The 22,794-nt window shown below is 39.0% G+C and overlaps 1 protein-coding gene and 15 non-coding genes across 16 annotated transcripts; all 16 read left to right on the top strand.

Annotated features, from left to right (window-relative positions):
• Window positions 1-80: 80 nt before the first annotated feature.
• Window positions 81-152, top strand: trnac-gca (transfer RNA cysteine (anticodon GCA)). The gene has a single exon. It is a non-coding gene; the product is annotated as a tRNA-Cys (tRNA).
• A 320-nt stretch (window positions 153-472) lies between these two features.
• trnac-gca (transfer RNA cysteine (anticodon GCA)) lies at window positions 473-544 on the top strand. The gene has a single exon. It is a non-coding gene; the product is annotated as a tRNA-Cys (tRNA).
• Window positions 545-946: 402 nt separating this feature from the next.
• On the top strand, window positions 947-1,018 carry trnac-gca (transfer RNA cysteine (anticodon GCA)). Its single transcript has one exon. It is a non-coding gene; the product is annotated as a tRNA-Cys (tRNA).
• A 124-nt stretch (window positions 1,019-1,142) lies between these two features.
• On the top strand, window positions 1,143-1,214 carry trnac-gca (transfer RNA cysteine (anticodon GCA)). Its single transcript has one exon. It is a non-coding gene; the product is annotated as a tRNA-Cys (tRNA).
• Window positions 1,215-1,337: 123 nt separating this feature from the next.
• trnac-gca (transfer RNA cysteine (anticodon GCA)) lies at window positions 1,338-1,409 on the top strand. The gene has a single exon. It is a non-coding gene; the product is annotated as a tRNA-Cys (tRNA).
• Window positions 1,410-2,146: 737 nt separating this feature from the next.
• trnac-gca (transfer RNA cysteine (anticodon GCA)) lies at window positions 2,147-2,218 on the top strand. The gene has a single exon. It is a non-coding gene; the product is annotated as a tRNA-Cys (tRNA).
• Window positions 2,219-2,338: 120 nt separating this feature from the next.
• trnac-gca (transfer RNA cysteine (anticodon GCA)) lies at window positions 2,339-2,410 on the top strand. The gene has a single exon. It is a non-coding gene; the product is annotated as a tRNA-Cys (tRNA).
• Window positions 2,411-2,531: 121 nt separating this feature from the next.
• On the top strand, window positions 2,532-2,603 carry trnac-gca (transfer RNA cysteine (anticodon GCA)). The gene has a single exon. It is a non-coding gene; the product is annotated as a tRNA-Cys (tRNA).
• Window positions 2,604-2,718: 115 nt separating this feature from the next.
• On the top strand, window positions 2,719-2,790 carry trnac-gca (transfer RNA cysteine (anticodon GCA)). The gene has a single exon. It is a non-coding gene; the product is annotated as a tRNA-Cys (tRNA).
• Window positions 2,791-3,038: 248 nt separating this feature from the next.
• On the top strand, window positions 3,039-3,110 carry trnac-gca (transfer RNA cysteine (anticodon GCA)). Its single transcript has one exon. It is a non-coding gene; the product is annotated as a tRNA-Cys (tRNA).
• Window positions 3,111-3,230: 120 nt separating this feature from the next.
• On the top strand, window positions 3,231-3,302 carry trnac-gca (transfer RNA cysteine (anticodon GCA)). The gene has a single exon. It is a non-coding gene; the product is annotated as a tRNA-Cys (tRNA).
• A 121-nt stretch (window positions 3,303-3,423) lies between these two features.
• Window positions 3,424-3,495, top strand: trnac-gca (transfer RNA cysteine (anticodon GCA)). The gene has a single exon. It is a non-coding gene; the product is annotated as a tRNA-Cys (tRNA).
• Window positions 3,496-3,610: 115 nt separating this feature from the next.
• Window positions 3,611-3,682, top strand: trnac-gca (transfer RNA cysteine (anticodon GCA)). Its single transcript has one exon. It is a non-coding gene; the product is annotated as a tRNA-Cys (tRNA).
• A 121-nt stretch (window positions 3,683-3,803) lies between these two features.
• trnac-gca (transfer RNA cysteine (anticodon GCA)) lies at window positions 3,804-3,875 on the top strand. Its single transcript has one exon. It is a non-coding gene; the product is annotated as a tRNA-Cys (tRNA).
• Window positions 3,876-4,310: 435 nt separating this feature from the next.
• On the top strand, window positions 4,311-4,382 carry trnac-gca (transfer RNA cysteine (anticodon GCA)). The gene has a single exon. It is a non-coding gene; the product is annotated as a tRNA-Cys (tRNA).
• Window positions 4,383-11,196: 6,814 nt separating this feature from the next.
• On the top strand, window positions 11,197-22,526 carry znf831 (zinc finger protein 831). The gene is made up of 4 exons (XM_073825970.1): window positions 11,197-15,179; window positions 15,282-15,425; window positions 18,660-18,838; window positions 19,528-22,526. The coding sequence occupies exons 1-4, from the start codon at window positions 11,234-11,236 to the stop codon at window positions 20,200-20,202; spliced, it is 4,944 nt and encodes a 1,647-aa protein (XP_073682071.1). The 5' UTR covers window positions 11,197-11,233; the 3' UTR covers window positions 20,203-22,526.
• The last annotated feature ends 268 nt before the right edge of the window (window positions 22,527-22,794 follow it).

Genomic DNA, 22,794 nt, shown 5'->3' with positions numbered 1-22,794 from the left:
AAAGCCAGACTGTCTTTATTAGATATTGTCTCATTAAAGGAAGTTCTTTTTTAAAACTATTTTCAGACAAGGTGTTTTGTGGGGGTATAGCTCAGTGGTAGAGCATTTGACTGCAGCTCAAGAGGTGCATGGTTCAAATCTGGGTGTCCCCTTTGGACTTGGCAGGTTTGGGCTTACCAAAACGTTGTCTTCAAAGCCAAACTGTCTTTGTAAGATGTTGTCACATTGAAAGGTGTTATTTTCTTTCACTGGTTTTGCAAAGACCTCTTTGTGGGGTTATATCTCAGTGCTATATGATTGGACTGCAGATCAAGAGGTCCCCGGTTCAAATCCGGGTGCCCCCTTTGGACTTGGCAGGTTTGGACTAACCAATACTTTGTCTTTAAAGCCAGAATGTCTTTATTTGATATTGTCTCATTAAAGGAAGTTCTTTTTTTTTTTTTTTTTACTATTTTCAGACCAAGAGTTTTGTGGGGGTATAGCTCAGTGGTAGAGCACTAGACTGCAGATCAAGAGGTCCCCGGTTCAAACCTGGGTGCCCCCTTTGGACTTGGCAGGTTTGGACCAACCAAAACTTTGTCTTCAAAGCCAGACTGTCTTTATTAGATATTGTCTCATTAAAGTAAGTAATTTTTTTTTACTATTTTCAGGCGATGCATTTTGTGGGGGTATAGCTCAGTGGTAGAGCATTTGGCAGGTTTGGACTTACCAAAACTTTGTCTTCAAAGCCAGACTGTCTTTATTAGATATTGTCTCATTAAAGTAAGTAATTTTTTTTTACTATTTTCAGGCGATGCATTTTGTGGGGGTATAGCTCAGTGGTAGAGCATTTGGCAGGTTTGGACTTACCAAAACTTTGTCTTCAAAGCCAGACTGTCTTTATTAGTTATTGTCTCATTAAAGTAAGTAATTTTTTTTTCCACTATTTTCAGGCAATGCATTTTATGGGGGTATAGCTCAGTGGTAGAGCATTTTACTGCAGATCAAGAGGTCCCCGGTTCAAATCCGGCTGCCCCCTTTGGAGTTAGCATGTTTGGTCTTACCAAAACTTTGTCTTCAAAGCCAGACTGTCTTTATTAGTTATTGTCTCATTGAAGGAATTATTATTATTTTTTTCATTATTTTAAGACAGTACTTTTTGTGGGGGTATAGCTCAGTGGTAGAGCATTTGACTGCAGATCAAGAGGTCCCCGGTTCCAATCTGGGTGCCCCCTTTGGAGTTAGCAGGTTTGGACTTACCAAAACTTTGTCTTCAAAGCCAGACTGTCTTTATTAGATATTGTCTCTTTAAAGCATTTTTTTTTTTTTTTTTACTATTTTCAGACAAGGCATTTTGTGGGTGTATAGCTCAGTTGAAGAGCATTTGACTGCAGATCAAGAGATCCCCGGTTCAAATCCGGGTGCCCCCTTTGGGCTTGGCAGGTTTCGGACCAACCAAAATTTGGTCTTCAAAGCCAGTCTCTCTTTATTAGATATTGTCTCATTAAAGTAAGTAATTTTTTTTTACTATTTTCAGGTGATGCATTATATCTCAGTGGTAGAGCGTTTGACTGCAGATCAAGAGGTCCCCGGTTCAAATCTGGGTGCCCCCTTTGGACTTGGCAGGTTTGGACCAACCAAAACTTTGTCTTCAAAGCCAGACTGTCTTTATTAGATATTGTCTCATTAAAGTAAGTAATTTTTTTTTTACTATTTTCAGGCGATGCATTCTGTGGGGGAATAGCTCAGTGGTAGAGCATTTGACTGCAGGTCAAGAGGTCCCTGGTTCAAATCGGGGAACCCCCTTTGGAGTTAGCAGGTTTGGACTTACCAAAACTTTGTCTTCAAAACCAGATATATATCTCAGTGCTATATGATTGGACTGCAGATCAAGAGGTCCCCGGTTCAAATCAGGGTGCCCCCTTTGGACTTGGCAGGTTTGGACTAACCAATACTTTGTCTTTAAAGCCAGAATGTCTTTATTGGTAGAGCATTTGACTGCAGATCAAGAGGTCCCCGGTTCAAATCCGGGTGCCCCCTTGGGACTTGGCATTTTTGGACTAACCAAAATTTTGTCTTCAAAGCCACACTATCTTTATTTGATATTGTCTCATTAAAGGAAGTTCTTTTTTTTTTTTTTTTGCTATTTTCAGACCAAGAGTTTTGTGGGGGTATAGCTCAGTGGTAGAGCACTTGACTGCAGCTCAAGAGGTCCCCGGTTCAAACTTGGGTTCCCCCTTTGGAGTTAGCATGTTTGGACTTACCAAAACTTTGTCTTCAAAGCCAGACTGTCTTTGTAAGATGTTGTCACATTGAAAGGCGTTATTTTCTTTCACTGGTTTTGCAAAGACCTCTTTGTGGGGGTATAGCTCAGTGGTAGAGCATTTGACTGCAAATCAAGAGGTCCCCGGTTCAAATCCGGGTGCCCCCTTTGGGCTTGGCAGGTTTGGACCAACCAAAATTTGGTCTTCAAAGCCAGTCTCTCTTTATTAGATATTGTCTCATTAAAGTAAGTAATTTTTTTTTTACTATTTTCAGGTGATGCATTCTGTGGGGGAATAGCTCAGTGGTAGAGCATTTGACTGCAGATCAAGAGGTCCCTGTTTCAAATCCGGGTGCCCGCTTTGGCAGGTTTGGACTAACCAAAACTTTGTCTTCAAAGCCAGACTGTCTTTATTAGTTATTGTCTCATTGAAGGAATTATGATTTTTTTCATTATTTTAAGACAGCATTTTTTGTGGGGGTATAGCTCAGTGGTAGAGCATTTGACTGCAGATCAAGAGGTCCCCGGTTCAAATCAGGGTGCCCCCTTTGGACTTGGCAGGTTTGGACTAACCAATACTTTGTCTTTAAAGCCAGAATGTCTTTATTGGTAGAGCATTTGACTGCAGATCAAGAGGTCCCCGGTTCAAATCCGGGTGCCCCCTTTGGACTTGGCATTTTTGGACTAACCAAAATTTTGTCTTCAAAGCCACACTATCTTTATTTGATATTGTCTCATTAAAGGAAGTTATTTTTTTTTTTTTTTTTTTTTACTATTTTCAGACCAAGAGTTTTGTGGGGGTATAGCTCAGTGGTAGAGCACTTGACTGCAGATCAAGAGGTCCCCGGTTCAAACCTGGGTTCCCCCTTTGGAGTTAGCATGTTTGGACTTACCAAAACTTTGTCTTCAAAGCCAGACTGTCTTTGTAAGATGTTGTCACATTGAAAGGCGTTATTTTCTTTCACTGGTTTTGCAAAGACCTCTTTGTGGGGGTATAGCTCAGTGGTAGAGCATTTGACTGCAAATCAAGAGGTCCTCGGTTCAAATCCGGGTGCCCCCTTTGGGCTTGGCAGGTTTGGACCAACCAAAATTTGGTCTTCAAAGCCAGTCTCTCTTTATTAGATATTGTCTCATTAAAGTAAATATTTTTTTTTTTACTATTTTCAGGTGATGCATTCTGTGGGGGAATAGCTCAGTGGTAGAGCATTTGACTGCAGATCAAGAGGTCCCCGGTTCAAATCCGGGTGCCCGCTTTGGCAGGTTTGGATTAACCAAAACTTTGTCTTCAAAGCCAGACTGTCTTTATTAGTTATTGTCTCATTAAAGTAAGTAATTTGTTTTCCACTATTTTCAGGCAATGCATTTTATGGGGGTATAGCTCAGTGGTAGAGCATTTTACTGCAGATCAAGAGGTCCCCGGTTCAAATCCGGGTGCCCCCTTTGGAGTTAGCATGTTTGGTCTTACCAAAACTTTGTCTTCAAAGCCAGACTGTCTTTATTAGTTATTGTCTCATTGAAGGAATTATTTTTTTTTTCATTATTTTAAGACAGTATTTTTTGTGGGGGTATAGCTCAGTGGTAGAGCATTTGACTGCAGCTCAAGAGGTGCATGGTTCAAATCTGGGTGTCCCCTTTGGACTTGGCAGGTTTGGGCTTACCAAAACTTTGTCTTCAAAGCCAGACTGTCTTTGTAAGATGTTGTCACATTGAAAGGTGTTATTTTCTTTCACTGGTTTTGCAAAGACCTCTTTGTGGGGTTATATCTCAGTGCTATATGATTGGACTGCAGATCAAGAGGTCCCTGGTTCAAATCAGTGTGCCCCCTTTGGACTTGGCAGGTTTGGACTAACCAATACTTTGTCTTTAAAGCCAGAATGTCTTTATTGGTAGAGCATTTGACTGCAGATCAAGAGGTCCCCGGTTCAAATCCGGGTGCCCCCTTTGGACTTGGCATTTTTGGACTAACCAAAATTTTGTCTTCAAAGCCACACTATCTTTATTTGATATTGTCTCATTAAAGGAAGTTCTTTTTTTTTTTTTTTTACTATTTTCAGACCAAGAGTTTTGTGGGGGTATAGCTCAGTGTTAGAGCACTTGACTGCAGATCAAAAGGTCCCCGGTTCAAACCCGGGTGCCCCCTTTGGAGTTAGCATGTTTGGACTTACCAGAACTTTGTCTTCAAAGCCAGACTGTCTTTGTAAGATGTTGTCACATTGAAAGGCGTTATTTTCTTTCACTGGTTTTGCAAAGACCTCTTTGTGGGGTTATAACTCAGTGGTATATGATTGGACTGCAGATCAAGAGGTCCCCGGTTCAAATCCGGGTGCCCCCTTTGGACTTGGCAGGTTTGGACTAACCAAAACTTTGTCTTTAAAGCCAGACTGTCTTTATTAGATATTGTCTCATTAAAGGAAGTACTTTTTTCACTATTTTCACTTTTTTCACTATTTTCAGACGGTGCATTTTTGGGGGGTATAGCTCAGTGGTAGAGCATTTGAATGCAGATCAAGATGTCTCTGGTTTAAATACAGGTTTCCCCTTTGGAGTTGGCAGGTTTGGACTAATCAAAACTTTGTCTTAAAAGCCAGACTGTCTTTGTTAGATGTTGTCACATTGATGGAAGTTATTTTCTTTCAGTGGTTTTGCAAAGTGCTCTTTTTTGGGGTATATCTCAGTTGTAGAGCATTTGACTGCACATCAACATGTGTCTGGTTCAAATCCAGGTTCCCATCTTGGACTTGACAGGTTTGGACTAACCTATCTTTGTCTACAAAGACAGACTGTCTTTATTAGATATTTTCTCATTGAAGGAAGTTATTTTCTTTCTGCTTTCTTTCTGCTCTGGTTAGTGTAGTGGCACCCATCAATGAACTTCCTGTCTGTCTTGTCACACTAATGGAGGCCATCAACATACTCCCTGTCGGTCCTGTCACGGCTTAACCACCTGTTTGCCCTGTCCCGGTCAAGGAGGCCAATTAACTGTACTCTCTATTCGCCCTGTTCTGGCCACAGAGGCCGCTTATAAACTTTCGTCTTGTCTTGAACCACCCATTGGAGGCCCTTAATGAACTTTTATCTGGTCATGTAATGGATTATGAACTCTCTGCCCAGCCTGTTTTGACAGAGGCTTTAAATGCACCTCTTTCTTGCTCTCGTAACCCTCTCATGGCCATAGGTGCTGTTAACAAGCCTTTGTCTGCCCTGCTAGCCCTTTCATGAGCCCAGAGACCACTAATGAACTGTCTGCCTTTTCAGTTTCTGTTAAGGTGCATGTTAAACCACCTGTCCTGCCATTTTCACTTAGTGAACTCAATCATAAGTTATCTGTCTGTTCAGTGGTCACTTGGGAGACTATGGATGAACTACTTGTGTTTTCTGCCTCGGTCTTTGAGACTGTGAATACCCTGTCTGTCGCCACACCGCAGACGCCCCAGGGAGCCACGGCGGCAAGTCCGCAGCCTCCGCCGGCAGCCGGCCACACCAGGGCAGGCTGGCCCCTGGGCCCGGAGATCTAAGGGCCCCCCAGCCGGGGCCCAGCAAAGCCAGGAGGGCCAGGCCCAGGAAGCGACCGCCAGGGGTGGGCCAGCACTCACCCAAGCATCCCGCCCCAGAACAAGAAACCACCAACGCACCGGCCGCCGGGGGCATTTTCCACCGGCAGGGCGTAGTGGTGGGGTGGAGGGGCCTGAGATGATGAGTGAGGTGGAGTCTGAGGCCTGACCTGACACATGGACATAGACAAACATGCACACATATACACATGCATACGTTCCCACCCTCCTGCACACAAACATATTCACACACCATGTCCAGCCCCGGACAGAGAACAGAGAACAAAAAAAAAGAGAAAGACCCCCATGCTTCACCTCACCCGCTCAAATGTAGTATTGGTGTGTGTTGTTCTAAAGTGCTTTAAAACAGGGGAGGGGCAAGACACTAACCACCCTCCACACGCTCGTGTCAGCTTGACCCCTCCCAAGAGCCCTTAATGTCTATGTGCAACTTAAGATTGAGAAGTGGGCACCGGCACCAGAGGAAAGGCTGAATGAACAGACCCCCCTCCGGACGCCGTTCAGTGTGCCCACCCTCAAGGCCCTATATATATGTGTCATGTGACAGTAAGTAATGAGACAGATGTCACACTGTCATTATATTAAATCTCATACTACACAGACTGTTGCATGTCACCCCAGACTACATTTCCCATCATCCATTGCATTGATTACACACATACAGCTGCAACCAATCAAAAACACTATATAAGCCTTAGACTTCCTCATTCAGATCGCTGAGTATTGTTTTACATTTACCTCTCTCCTTGCGGTAGCACATTGCAAAGCCATTCTGAGTTTCCTTATGTTGAGTGTTTGGCACTCTCCTAGTGTTAGCCACATTGCGGAGCAATTCTCTCCTAGAATTTCCTAAAGATTGCACTTGGATCCGCCCACTTCACATCTCTGTCACTCCGTAACAATTTTAAATAGAAGTTATATTTACTTTCAACAACAGCTTGACGCAGCTAACAAATGCAGCACTGTCATCAGAAATCACCCTTAACAGATGAAAGGATATTAACATTACGACAAAGATAATGCTTTCCTCAGCTGACATTATTAGATATTAGATTAAGCTGAGGAATGGATGTTGTATCAGAGGCAGATAATCATACTTGCCCAGTCAATCTCTCTCTCTCTCTCTCTCTCTCTCTCTCTCTCTCTCTCTCTCTCTCTCTCTCATAATACTTACTACACATAATACACTGCTTTTACTACAGTAAAACAATAAGCTTTTAATGAAGCAACTTAACACTCCTTCATTACGCCATTTTAATCGGAACCGAACAATGTACAGGACTCCCTGAGCTAACGGAGTGAAAGAGAAAGAAAAAAAAGTAGATGGGAATAGAAACATGAATGGAAACGCGAAACAGCACTGGCTAACAGAATGCTAACGCACTGTACTCTCGTTTATAGAATAAACGAACAATCAGATCAGTCAGATTAGTTTGATGGATAATATCAGAAGTTTAATGGGAATTGAGCTATATTTTATCACTTTAAACAGCAGAGAGTGATTGCAAGATAGAGATTCCAACAGAAAAACAGAACTACAAACACAAACCACTGCAGCAAGGCAAACAGGAAACAGAAACCAAACAGGAAACGAGTGTGATTCTTCACAATAAAACATTAAATTGGATGTCCACTGAGGAAAACTTTATCTTTGTTGTAATGTTAATATCCTTTAATCTGTTAAGGGTTATTTTAGATGACAGCGCTGCTCAGTGCATTTGTTAGCTGTGTCAAGCTGTTGTTAAAAGTAAAAATAGCTATAAACAGCATTTATTTTTCAGTGTAAAAGTCTTTACTGCTCACTCTGAAAATAGTATCTTGTGGCCATATAATGGTGGAACAATGTAATTAAAACCATCACGAACACATACACTGTTTCTCAATACGAAACGCTGTAAATACTACAATAAATTGTATAAAATATTATTTACTGAAAATAATAAATAATAATAAACAACAACAACAGGCATCATAAAAGTTGTTAGGCAGTGCTATGATATACTGCACTGAATTTACATAAACATGATGAGATTTTGCCAAAACTCTTTGGTCTGGAACAAATAATATATTAATTAGACCAAAGACTGCCCGTTATATTTACCTAAAACAAAGTATATCTCATGTTTAACCACTATAGAGACATCAGAGCCAGCTGTAAATTCCCGAAGATCTGGTCGAGTTGAGCCTGCTATCGGCAGGTTTATGAGCGCTGAATGCCCGCTGATGCCCTGGAGCTCACATTATAATATAATATTTAGAATTATTTAATTATATTTATATATTTATGATCCGCTTGCTAGCCCAGAGGTTTTCTTAGATGCTTCCTTTTAAAATACAATTGTTTAGATTCATTACGTTTTAAATTTGTAGTTATTTAAAAATAACTGTTAAATGAGTAATTAAACACACAAACACACACACACACACACACACACACACACACACACACACACACACACACACACACACACACACACACACACACACACACTAATAAATTCCAAATTTAAAGTCGGTAAACTTTAATAATTGTAATAATAAAAATGTTAAAATGTAAATGAAGAATCAGTAAGAATTGTAAACAAATCGTATCATCCCAACAAATCTTGCTCTGACACATATTTTTTCTTTTGTTAGTAGGGTATTGCATGTTAGCACATTAAGCCACAACCCATGCTTTTATTTTTTACATTTTATTTAAGTCCAATGTCCTTTGTCACAGTGCAGGACTCATTATCTTTGATCCGTGGATTAGGCTCTTAAAGACGCAATATCGGTTTCGTTATAAGTGTGGTGCATTGTGAGATGTTAAGTGTGTACAGTGCAGCTATATTAAAACTTCCTTTTTCCTGATTGTGGGTCATAGAAAATAATAATAAAGCCTTTGCACCAGACAGTAAGTTTTTTCTTTCTTTCGCTATTATCAAAAATGTTAATGTATTGTTTTTAGGTTTTCTTTTTTTTTTTTTTTTTTGGCTAACTTTCTACTGCGCTACATTTTTAATATTTTGTATTATACAACAATTAAATACATAAACTACCTCTTCTAAACAGTTTTGTTTTGACCTTTTTTTTTTTGTTTGTTTTGTATGGTTTTTTGCCTTTCTGATGTAATTACAGTTACATGATGAGCAGAGATTGAAGGGCAAACAATTTATCACAGAAGGATAACAGAATCAAATTTTATTCCTCTGGAGGATTTGCTTTTGCTTTTGTTTTGTTTACAGGAAATAATGAGCCCTCCATTGCTCTGCTGTAGTTTAAAGCACAGATGGTAGCTAATGTACTCTCTGATCATTGGGTGCCAGACACAAGCCACTTTTGATGAGTAGCTAGCTAACATCTCCTACAAAATAAATAAATAAAAACACACAACATCAAATGTTACACCGCCACAAATTCTGTTACACTTCTCCTCCTTTGTGTGTGGGTGTGTGGGTGACTGGAGGAGTGAGAAAAGCCAGAAACAGAAGTCAGGTACATGCAGTGTGTGTGCATTTGTGGGTGAAATTATCTTTTTGAGGTGGGTCTGCATGTTCATACTACTTCCTCTTTTGAACAGGGATTTTGTTTTTCAGTTCAGCTCAGTTCAGTTGTGTTGTGTTATGTGCTGCACTCTGTCTCTGTCTTTCTATCTCACTCTCACTTTCTCTCTCCCTCCCTCCATCTGCTCTCTTTCCTATCTGTGTCCATCTCATTTAGTCTTTCTTTCTGGATCTCCATTTTGCAGCGTGATCTTGACTTTGGTTTGGGCTCTTTTCTTTCAAAGTGCTGGCACCCTGAACTTTGCTTTTAATGATATTCTCGGTAACTTCTCTCTTCCTCTTTCACTCTCTCTCTCATATACTTTTTACATTGTGTTGTCACCGTCATCAGTCACATTTGCATAAATGACGTTTGTATTTCCTCCATCAGCAGCAGAAACGGCTGAAAGAAACCTAAAGAGGGAAGAGGAACCAAGGGCCTTTGTGGTGAGAGAGGGTGCCACAGTCACATGTTCTCTGTCACTCTCTTGTTCTTTTTACCTCGCACTGTTCCAAAGCTGGATTTTTGTTTCCACATTGTGGATTTAATTGGGCAATTTTTAACTGCTGCCATGTCATCATTAAATTCCAAGCTCTGGTGAGTGACCCATGATTGCACTTGATCTTAGAGCATGCAGACCGATCTTCTTCATATCTTTTGATGAGCTTGATAGGAATCTTTTATAAGCGTAATGATGTGATACATAGACAGGGCACAGATAAAGTGTGAACAATACAAAGCACTGTATTGTTAAAAATTTTACGTTAACTTCTTTATTTCTGCAAGTATATAGGGATAGATGCTAATGCTATTTAAGTTGATATAATTTAGCTTGGCTTTTAGATTGTTCATAAATCATTCATTTGTTGGTTTATTCATTAATTCATTCATAGTGATGTAATTTGTAAATTAGCATTTGTCTAATAGTATCTATCCTGTGAACAAGCTAAAATGTACAGCATCAGGTTTAATGAATACGTAACAGTAGAGCAAGGTTTCAAAATCTTGGTGTTGTTGTTGTTGTTGTTGTTGTTTTAATAGAAGACTGGGACAGATTAATGAGAAACTTTCTGTAAACCTCTCTGTAGTATTTTTAAAGGTTAAAGCACCTCATAAGCCGAGAATCATCATAAATCTGCATTCATGTTACAAGAACTAAAATATAATTTTTAAGAGACAAAAGGATGAACAAAGTTCTCTTTTTTAAGTTTTTATTATTATTATTATTATTATTATTATTGTAAATCAATTTTTAAAAACTGTTTTTACATTTCCATAAATGTGAAAATAATCTAGTCTAGGTAGGAGGTCCTTGATGCTATCATTTTTCTAGAAATGAGTCATAACTTTACCACCACCGTTTTCTGCTCATACTCCTCTGGTGCTTCTGCAGTATGCAAATATTGACCATGTGTTCGCATTAAAAATGAGATTCCAACTAGACTTAAAATCAAAGCCGTCTTGAAGTATCTTTACCACATTTTTACATTTCTGAGCTTAATTGAGGAGAGGAAAAGACAGTTTTTGTCAAATGTAAACAAGTCTTAAGCTGAGCAAATTCATTTTTTCAAATAAATTAATAATCAACAATTGTTTTTGCTGGTATATTATTTACCTTTGAAATTCAGATTAGCCAGCCTGCTCTAATACATTTTGTAGCTTCTACCCTCTCAGTCTCTTTAAACAATGGTGATTTGTAATGTGGTGTGAAATCTTGGTTTCTTTGGCTTCCTATTACCTGCATTCCAATTCAAATCGGGGGAGGAATCCCTTTGATCCAGAGACCAGGCCTAATGAAATAAATAAATAAATAAAATTGAAAAATAATGAAACTGTTTCTTTTTTTAGGTAATTAGTGAGCTCCGTCTCCCAGCATCACAAGGGTTGTGTTACCATGGCAACTAGCAAGCAGAGCTTTGTGAGAGCTACCGAGCCTCCGTGTTCAGTGTCTGCACAGAGAGACGAAGAGACGCGTGTTAAGGCCCCTCTCACGACTATGTATGTCCACAACGTTTCTGCCCCTGGCCTGCAGCCATATCCTCAGGCCCAACCTGGAGCCTTGCAGGATGCAACGGTTTTACCACTGTTCCTGCCAGGGATGTGTAGCAACTCGACTCTGCCCTCTCTGACACTGCACATTGCCAGCAGGGCTGCTTTGCAACAACAAAGGCTAGTGGCTCCAGCAACCTCGGCCAGACCTAAATCTATTGGGAAGCATATTTGCCCACAGTGCGGTAAGGACTGTCTGAAACCCAGCGTGCTCGAGAAACATCTTCGTTGCCACACAGGAGAGCGACCATATCCCTGCACTACCTGTGGCATTTCCTTCAAGACACAGAGTAACCTTTATAAACACAAGCGCACCCAGGCTCATGCACGCCTTTCCAGCGAATCTGACAAAGGCACTTTCAGCAGCCAGGAGAGCATGGAGAGTTTAAAGGACAACTGTACAAGTCCATCCTCTGAGATGAATTGTGGAGATTCAGTTGATATAAAGAGGAGCAAAGAAGTTCTTCCTGTAGTGACAATACCAAGTCAGGTAGACTCTACAGAGGGCAAGACGGTGTCTGTAGAATGGGCATTGCACAATGCTGCCATGGTTGGATTAAGCACAATGCCAGTACTTCAAGACAAGGTAAATTCTTTGAGAAAAACTGTGGAATTATCAGATGATGAGAAAAATAATCCTGCTATGCATAGGACAAGTGTACTAAGTGAGGATGGATGTACACCACTGATTCCAAATCGTATTCCTCTTCAGAGGCAGGAAGCTTTGTTTTCCAAACCATGGGATTCCCCCATGTCCCGAGGAAAGTCTCAAAGCCATGACAGTACAGACTCTGGTTTCAGTGACAGTAGTGAGCACCATTCATCCAGCAGTCCTGGAGCAAGTTTGCATGATCCAAGTATGGAATCATTGACAGAAACCACTATGGAAAGACAGGAACCAGGCGTCCAGACACCCTCAGGTATGACTCCTGACCCCAAATGCAAGGTGTCCACTCAGGAGAAGCAGAAGCTGGAAGAACGCATTTCAAAGCTTATATATGAGAATAGTGTGCTGGTGGATAATAAACAACTGGAAACTGTGCGGCCAAGAAAGACAATATTGTCAAAACAAGGAAGCATTGATCTTCCTGTGCCTTACACATATAAAGACTCATTCCATTTTGAGATAAGGAGCAAGCACACTTCAAGTTCACAAAATCAAGACAGAGGAGATGGGGCGGTTCACAGCTCTGTGCCTACACAGCACTCCGCTGGCCTGGAGCATGCACCATTAACACGAAGCAGTTCTTTACCCTTCACTATGGGTGGCAAACTCACTGATGGAGCAATGAATTTAAATCTTAGCAGAAGATGTAGTGCAGGGCATGTTAACCCATTACGGTCATCAGACCAACAAGCACCAGGTCATCGCTCACTCGTTAGGCAGGTTGCAGTAGATTGTCTGCCAACTGCAGAGGGATCACCAGTTGAAAGGGGTAGTATTGGCAGTCTTAGCTCGGATGGAGACAGTACTGATGTTGGAACAGAGTCAACTATAAAAGGTAATTATAGAAAGAAAACCCGAAAATTTGACTACACAAAATGGCACACTTACAAAGGTGGGACATTTACAAAACTCTACAATACTGAGAAAGACTGTCCACTGAAGACAAAAAAGACTACACTGAACTCTGAACAAAGCCTGGAAATTCAAAATAGCCAACAGAGAGACAATGGATCTATGTCTCAGAGCTTTACTTCCTGTTCTGTTGCGACTTTACAAAATGACCTTAAGGTGTCTTATACCAGCTTTGAATATAATAAAGGGGAAAACATGGAAAGGGATGAAAGAATAACACAACACACTGACTTCCATATCCCATCAGAAAGGAAGAAACAGCGCACTGGGAATGATGTGCAAATGCTAAGTATTTCAGATCCTAGAACTGGAGAGGCAAATGGAAATCTGTGTGGTTTAATTAGCCAATTACCCCTGTCAACTTGTGCAACGCACGGTTCCATCACAGTTTCAGCACAAAAGGTCAACATGCAAAATCTCCACCCGCAGGGCAGACTCATACATCAGTTCTCAAATCCAAGTCAGTTCCTTGGTAATACTCTTAGCCCTGCTTTTTGTTTTATCAATGTGAGTGGGACATCTGGCACCCCGTCTGGTTCTATCAGCAGCCCTACTGTCCCAGAAGCCAAGACCAGCTTTCCTCCCAAGTACCAGCTGAAGATTCCGTGTTCCACAGATGGAGTGTCGGCTTCTTGTTCTGGCTCCACTTTAGCACATAGCACTTGCTCAAACGTTCCAGCTTTCAGGCAAAGCCGCCAAACTACACTGCAGAGTCATCTTGAGAATATTGTACTATCCTCAAAGCAGTGTCAGGGCGTTTCAATAGTCACAACCTTAGAACAGAGTAAGCAAGATGTATTGTGTGCAACAACCTCAGTGCCTATGTTATCGGTTTCCTGTTCAGAGCTAAATCAAACAAATACTTTATCCGAAGTCCTGACACAACTTCAGTCTACCACACCTACATCAATTTCACTTGTTTCTCCACCAGTGCAGCATCAAACATCTTTGTTGCAGAGCAAATGTGCAACACGTGGGATGGAAAACCAGTCAACAGGTTCTGTATTATTAACCTCGGAGAACACTCAGCCTGTTACATCAATGAACACGTCAAAAGCAAGTTATTGTTCAGAATCTGGTCTACAAACCTATTCTTCAATAACTACGACACCTACAGTACAAAACCGTCCTGCCTCCCCTATGATTGAATCAGGAAAACCTCTTGGTCTTACTGCGGAAACCAAATCCACAGTGTATGAGAATTCTCTGAACAGCACTGACTCTAAAATGGCCACTTGTGACTTTCAAGGGTCACATTCTGAAGGAAAGATGATACTATTAAATGGCTCAACACAGGCTCAGAACACATTTTATGTACGAACAGCTGACCTTCAGATAGTCATGCAACTCATTTCTGATGAACAGTTAGCCCTGATAGAGCCTCATATTGAAACAACAACTTCAAGCACTTTAACAAACCAGACAACACTTTCACAGGAGGTATATAGCAATGATGTGACTCATGTACGCATGGCACAGGAAATGGTAAATAATGGTGAGACAAACCAAAATAACTGTTCCAACTGTGAATCTGTCGTCAGTCCAGTAAACAAAGCAGAAACTGTTTGCAGTTTAAACTCTCAAAATGATACAAATTATGCAAATGGAGGCCGTCAATGCATTTCATCTTGGTCACATCCACAGACAAAGGTTCATATCTCAGCCTCAGTGGATTACAATAAAATTTCACCTGGACAGTTGTATAAACCACAGAAGATACCTGAGAATTCACAGGAGAGAAAATCTGCTGGGTTTAATGCTACCACAGAGACACACCACAAAATAGTGGCTGGAGACGAAATAAGTGAACCTCATTTAGTGGACAACAGCTATCCTAGAAGAGGAAATGACAAAGAACCCCAAAACTGTTCTGTCCATAACCAAGATTTGGACAGCTCCTCTGAGGGATTCACAGAGATAACCAGAGATAAAGAACTGTTCTGTCAAATGGAGACAAATCACATTGTGCCAGTGGAGCCAAATGAAACAGGCATCATGTCAGTCACATTATCAGAAAATTGTGAAAATGTTCAAACAAAGACAACTACACAGCTCAGAACTTGTATTTGTGAGAAAAAGATCTCTACTGCAGAATCACACCATATGCAAAAAGTGCTAAACTCCACAGTACAGCCCAGTCAAAACAAGCCACACTGGTCTGCATGTGGCAGCTCAGATTTACATACAAGAGAAATGAGAGCATGTGACAAAGGTAAGCTCAGTTGCAAGCATGGAGCTCAGGTAATTGAAACATTTTATCCAGGCCAAACACATACACACTATGTATTCAAACAGGTCTTTTCTCTTGGCCTAGATGACTTTGGGAATGACACTTATGGTCAAGTGAAAGCATCCTGTCCAATGCTAAACAGGACATCTAACATTTATAGCATTCCTGAAGACAGCACCAAACGTGAAGACGTCCATACACATCATGCCAATCTGGAAATATTTACAGGTGGGATCATAACTCTGCAAGGTAATATTGTCATGCTATTTGAAGTGTAATGCTGTGCAATGCTTGCATGTGATAAAGCAACCATAGCTAGACATAATACTGATATCACTGTGTGCCATAACATTTTCTCTCCACAAGGTGGTGACAAGAGCTCTACTTCTCATCTCTGTATGTTACTAGACAATACTTTTTGACAGTGCAGACTGCCTCTTATTTGTGTTTATCTCATGCACTCCATGCAGATGGGCTCTATGAAATATTGCTATGAAAAACATTTATGATTCTTCTCTTATCTGAAGGATCATTGTCCTCCAACACTCCTCTTAACCTATCTAAGAAAGTCTAATTTGTGCCCACAATTGTATATTACAACAGTAGATGTTTTATACATTTAACTTTTCAGCTGCTGAGGTGCTAAGTCTTTTTTTTTTTTTCAATGTTATGCCAAGTCACATGCTTTAGTAACATAGGAATATTACCAAAATCTTTGAATTCCTTGTGAAACGTTCCAGAATTCAAGTGGATATGTACAGAAATCCCTTGGTATTGAAGCAGCCAGACATAAATAGTCACAAAATAAACTTCTGAAAAGGATGCTTGCATGAAAAGAAAAGTTGATTACATCAAATTTTGAGAACACACAATTTACTAGTGGACAAAGAAATCCCATAAACTGCGACCATTAATGTTACATTAAAAATAATATTTCCTGTATTGACAGAGACATGCCAGAGACATCTCAGATTGGTATGCAATGCTACACATTAGTATAATTATGTGGGAAAAGAGCAAAGCTGTTGAACCATTCTGCCTTGCCTGTTCAAGTTATTCAGTGATATCAGTTCACAAGCCAAATCTGTTTTGAATTCAGTAGGATAACCAAGATTTTAGTGTGAGAGGGTGAATTTAAGGTGAACGTCATTAAGTTGTCATCACATTCTTTGCGGCATTTTTCTGTCCTAACCTTTGTAATTCCACTGTGTTCCCACACTAACCTGATGTTTCTCTTATCAAAGTCACTAGTTAGAGGGAAACATTTGATCCTTGCAGTCTTTACATGTAAATAGCACTCTGAAGAGATTCCCTTTCATTAGGTCACAGGTCACTCAAATTAGTCATAGTAACAAATATGAAGAAGGTCAAGAGTCAATCAGAGAGTCAATCACATCTTAGAATAAACAAAACATACAGCCTTCTAAAAAAAAAAAGCTGAGAAAATGCAAAAGAAAAAGCTGAGGGAATAGTCTATAGCTGCTTCATGAGGTAAACCCTGTAAAAAATTAAAAAAAAAAGCAGCTTATACTGGTATGGCAGCTGGCTTGAGCTGATTTGCACTGGTCCTAAGCAACTAGCTCAGGACCAGCGCATAACCAACTCACGACCAACTAAGCACCACCCATGCTTCAAAACATACACCCAAAAAAGACAATTAGCCCATTATTTACTCACCTTCGAGGCATCCTAGGTGTATATGACTGTATGACTGTATGTTGTATGTTGTGTGCTCCTGCTGAAAAAAACAAAACAAAACTTAGGAACACCTTCTGATCACATTAACTTTTGTAATGCTATTTTTCCTAACTTTATTAAATGTGTGTCATTTTTTGTGACAATAAAAAAAATTATTTATATATATTTTTTTAATTAAACAGTAAATTAAATTTAAATAATATGATACAATCAGAAAGAATAAGTTACCTGTCAAGTGAAATCAGCAACAACAAAGAGCACAAATGTGGCAATAAGGAATATGTACAGATTTACAAGATTTAGAGCAGGCATTAATACATTTCATAATAACAATTTTATAAGAGTAATGTTTTAAATATAAAGTTTTTAATATAGAAACGTAATATATATAAAAGATTTAAATTTAAAACTTTTAAAATTGAACCACCAGTAGGTGGCAGCAAGTCAAAGTCTTTGTGACGGAATAATTCAGCTGCTTCCGTGTACAACAGTTAGCGGAAGCTAGAGAAAAGTGATTATTACGTTTTAAATATGGACATTTTTCTTACAAAAACACATCGATTCAGTACAGGAGGCCTTTATTCACCCCCCAGAGCCAGTTGAGGCACTTTTTATTTTTAAGGGATGCACTTTATTGGACTTGATTTGGACTGATAAAGAGAAACACCCGCCCATTTCCATAACAAAGCTTGAAGGAGCCAGAACATTTTTTTAATATAACTCTGATTGTGTTCGTCTGAAAGAAGGAAGTCATATATACCTAGGATGCCTTGAGGGTGATTAAATAATGGGCTAATTTTCATTTTTGGGTGAACTAATCCTTTAACCAGCATATGCTGTTTTTTTGACAGGGAAGTGTATGTTGATCCCGCTAATTGAGATAAAATAGTTGCTCAGAACAGAAATTTTAACACAACTAACCTGGACTGGGGTGAGCATGCTGGCACTGGAAGATGGTCCCCACAGGGACTCCCCAGAGCAATGACCCAGAGGTTAAAGGGAGATTTTGTGCCTGTCTGGATTCCAGACAACTGACAAGCAATCTGAGAGCCAAATGCAGCCTCCTTTTCTGAGCAATGCTGCACAGAGGCATGCGCAAAAGTTCAGCCAAACCAGTTCCACCCCAGAGAACCTGACCGATTGTTTTTCATCAAGACAATCATTTTTATATCTCCACCGCCATAATATATAGTAGCATATGTTGGTCGGTGTGTCTTGATATACAATGTGAAACTGTCACATTATTTTTTTTTTTTTTTTTTTTTTTTTCATTTATTTGGCTGACATTTGGTTTTTGCAATGAGGCATATGTTCCAGGAGGCTCAATAGCAACAATCTGCACATCAATTACATAAGTTTTCTGGCTGTAACTTTTGCATTAACATTAACAGTTTTATGTTCAGTTTTAAAAAGATTTCTGTGACCAATTTTGGATACAGTTTTGGATAAAGAAGTTTCGGGGTGCTATTAAACCTCTTTAGTTGCCTATAAAAAAAGTTGACATAAACAACTGGGTGTGCATGCACTTATTTTATGAATGTTCATGTTTTTAACAACATAATAAAAAGTAACACTTTACCAATAAGTATTATACTGCCTGTTCATACTCTTGCGCAGTGAATTTATTTCAATACTTGGAATTGCCCTCATTAGACCTACAAACAAAATTCTCTAATGAACCAAAAGAACAAGCTGAGACCCAGCTTCAGGGACAGACTCGAAAACATGCTGCATTTACTCATTCCGTCATTATTCTGCCCTCAGGGCCTGTGGAGGATGATACTCTCAAAAGCTTGCAGTTTCAGAGGGACCTTGGGACAGAGACCAAGGAATCAATTCCTGAGAGTGGAGATGGAGACAGGGAAATAGCCAGCACAGAGGTTGCTGACAAGAACAACATATGCCAAGGCTTCAAAGACAATGACAAAAGAGAAAATAGAAAGGTAAGCAAGATTAGGGCACATACACTAGGTAGTGCTGGGTGAAAACCATTCAAATCCCAGGAAAATGTGGAATACAAGTCACATGTTTAGCATAACACTTGGTAATTACTTGACTAATAACAAATATTACATTGTGACAGTTTTCTGAACCATATACTATAACAGAAATTTGAGTGTTTTTGGTCAAACTTTATATTAGGTGGCCTTAACTAGTATGTACTTACATTTAAAGTAATCATTTGATACAATGCACTTATTATGTACATACATGTTTTTACATTGTACCTATATTTTTGAAATAGCTGCATGTAATTACTTCTGTAATTAATTTCTGTAATTACATTTATTATTACACTGTTGACCCATCCCTTACATCTTAACCCACCCTTAAACCTACCCATACCACCAAACCTGGCCCTAACCTCAATAGCAGTAAAAATGTTTTGCAATACAATATCAACACAATAAGTACATTGTACTTATTTTTTGATGCAAGTACATAGTGGTCAAGTACATAGTAAGGCCACCTAATATAAAGTGGGACCATTTTAAGCAATAAAGCACATCACATCCAACCAACAGACAGTGTTAGAGTAGTGACCACAGCATAAACCAGCTATTTGCCACCTCTGAAAAGGATATTGTAAGGCTTTCCACAATGTATACTTGTGTGTTTCCTTTGATGATAGGAAGAGGCAACAACTTGTGAGGAACATCAAACATCCACTCAAGCTCACCCACGTTTCTCTCTGGAAGAATCATTTCTGCATGAAAAATCTGGAGTTTCAAACAATCCAGAAGTATCTGTCTGCGCAAATAATATTTCCCAAATCTGTCAACATCAAGGTCAATTGGAATGTGACAACACCACCAGAAAAGACAGCATGTGTGAATATTTCGGGAGCAGTCCTTCTCAAGAGACAAGCCAACAGGAGATATCTTCACAACATTTTTCCAATCAAATATGCAAATATCTTTTGGTACAGCCACTCAAAGTGAATACCATACAAAATGAATTCCAAAAGGAGACGCAAACGAGGGGTCCTATGAGCTATTGGATTTATTCAAAAGGCAATCAAGTTCAGACATCAAAACACAAAGTGAGTGGCACAAGTGTGTCAGCCAACTGTGGTTCCTTAAAGACTGAGTCAGTTAACGCAAGTATCACTTCATCATCTAGTGCTAAGTCTAGTTCTTGCAATGCCTCACATCAAATGTCTAGTCAAGAACTGCACACTCATCAAATATGTCCCCCAGCCATACAAAGCAACCCAACATATTCAGGTAATAATAGTTACCTGGAACATGAGGACAGTAACAGCAGTAGTGATGATGAGCAAAAACTAGTCATTGAACTTGAGTAAGGTTGAAGTTCAAACAAAAAAAGGCAAAACAACCCATTCTCACTCACAAGGTGTCCAATACTGCCACACGTCCAAGATCTCCATGCGTCACAATACAGATGGCAATCAAGCCCTTTAGTGGCTTTTGCAGCCGGTAATGCAAAACCTTTGCCATCATTAGGCTGACATGAAAGGTATGGTATTTTATCATCATGAATCTATATACTAGAGTGTAAGTTTGTTAACATGACATATGTTGATGTAACAGTCAGATCAAAGCTCAGTCACAAAATTTTTTCCAGAAAATTGCAAATATTCAAAGGTCAGACTTTGCATGAGGAACAGACCAGAATTTAATCATGACACCAGTCTAAACGCCGATGCTTAAATCCCACACATAATCAAAATGTGCCGCCTGAAGAACATTTACCACATCTTTGATGTCAAATGTAATTTGCTCTTGTGTGTTTTTGTGACCGACTGCATCATGCAGAATTTTGGATGTATCTTTTGAATGAGAAGTGACTTTGTTCACAGAGATACATGATACACTTTGTTCCTCACATAAAGTGCTAACAAGTTTTCTGAATCTAAGATAGCTATGGATCGGTATAGATTCTGTCTGTGCTTTCTCTCACTTTTCTTTGGATATAATAAAAATCATACTTTTCAAGATACACACTGTAAAATGTTTTCACCAGTTTCAACTTAAAAACTTAAGTTTAGCCGCTGCCTTAAGATTGTAAGTTAAATCAACTTAAGTCATTTAAACTCACAAGTTATATCAACTCATTTTTATTGTAATAAGTTAAAATGACTTGTAGTTTTAAGCTAATTTAACTTAAAAAACTTAAGGCAGCTGCTGAACTTAGGTTTTTAAGTTGAATCTGGTGAAAACTTTTCACAGTGCGGAACAAGTGATTAGATGTACAGAATTAAATGTATATTTCTGTAGAAATAAACACAAGTGTAGATATACATTTTAGCGAGCAAAATTATCAAGATATTAATAAGGTCAGATTAGTTTACATTGGTTAATGCATTAACTAACATTAACTAACAATGAGCAATATATTTTATACAGTTTTTATTAATATTTGCTAACATTAGTTATTAGTTAGTTAATAAAAATACAACTGTTCATTGTTAGTTCATGTCAGTCCATTAACTGATATAAACATTATTAATATTACACACACACACACACAAAATTATTTAGTGCCTTTATACAGATTTTTTTTATAAGTGTGCTTCATGTAAAGGAACGTAATTTAACTGGTTTATTTATGCAAAATATGTGATTTTATATAACTGAAACAATCTGATTTTTAGATTACACAAACAAAAGACAAAAAAAAGCTTCTCAAGGTAACAGTTGCAGATTTGCACTTTTTTACGGTGTATTAAGCTGTTTTCATCATAGGAACCTTTCTCAGGACCACACAATATAGGTTTTGTGTGGACATTTGGACCTCACAAAGACAGCAAAACCTTATTCAAAAACACCCACAGACAATCTTTATTATTTTGTCTGTGCCCACAGGTGCATTTTATTTACATGAAAATCACCCAGCCAGTTCTTGCATCCTCACGCTATCCTCCATCAACAGGTGCACATGTGCTATGAATCATGCTGCATTTCACAGCCCTAGGAGTTTCACCTTTTATTCTGTAAAGGCACCTGGGGAAAGCATGCAGGATGTGCAGATTTTTCTTGAGAGTGTAATCTCTTTATGTGACTCAAAATGCCTAAATAAGTATAAAGCCTTGGCCCAAGAATAAACTCTCACAATGGGGTTCCACAGAGATCAGTCATCAGGCCATCAGTAAATGCAATGAGGCAATGAGTCAGCCAGTAGAAAGCCTCTGGCAATGTGACTAAAAAGACTTTTACTCATCACAGACGTTAACCTTCCTGCACTGTCATCAGTTCTAGTTGGCTAAATGTCACTTGCTTAGACAAAATTTGATAAACAATGGCTATAAAGATGACTGTATAACCATACATGTATATATGTGAATTTGAATGTTAAGTGTTTTCAAATGTTTTTGAACTGATCTACTGTTAAAGTGATTTTTCATGTGGGTATACATATGTGTGCTTTTTAAACAGTTGTTTAGTTACATGACAAATCAAAATTCTTTACGTATAAATTCTATTAAAGTCATATGGTATTGTATGTATACATATTTGTGTGTTTACTATAAATTCTCAAAATTATCTAATCCAGCATTTGCCATGTAAGATACAAATCTAAATTGAATGTACATGCAATAACAATTAATTGTGTTTTCACTGAAAGGTTTAATAAGCACAGATCTATTTATTTATTTATTTGACAAAATAAATTGCTTGAGCACCTGCCCTTTTGGCTCCTAGTGATCAAAGTGCCCTTTTTTTAAGATTTTTTTTTTGTAATAATATAAAATTAAATATTTATAAAAAAATAACGAATTCGCGACAGCCTGCCCAATCGAACTATTAGTAAAATTAATTAATAATGTTTCAGCTGTAAATAGAATGACCCTCGTGATGACCTTTCATGTGACGACCCCACCCGGAAGTTCAGGACTGATCATGTTTATAACGCCAAGTATAGACACCGTTCGTGG

This window comes from Garra rufa, chromosome 20 (genome assembly GCF_049309525.1).
Source record: "Garra rufa chromosome 20, GarRuf1.0, whole genome shotgun sequence".
Lineage (NCBI taxonomy): Eukaryota > Metazoa > Chordata > Actinopteri > Cypriniformes > Cyprinidae > Garra > Garra rufa.
Note: the sequence above shows the minus strand (reverse complement) of the source record. Positions and strands in the feature narration are given on the sequence as shown.

Bases quoted from the DNA above. Each gene is read 5' to 3' on its own strand.
- znf831 (XM_073825970.1), top strand. From the start codon at position 11,234: ATGGCAACTAGCAAGCAGAGCTTTGTGAGAGCTACCGAGCCTCCGTGT. The intron at 15,180-15,281 runs GTAAGCTCAGTT...CTCTTGGCCTAG, and splicing joins AATGAGAGCATGTGACAAAG to ATGACTTTGGGAATGACACT. The intron at 15,426-18,659 runs GTGGGATCATAA...TTCTGCCCTCAG, and splicing joins CAATCTGGAAATATTTACAG to GGCCTGTGGAGGATGATACT.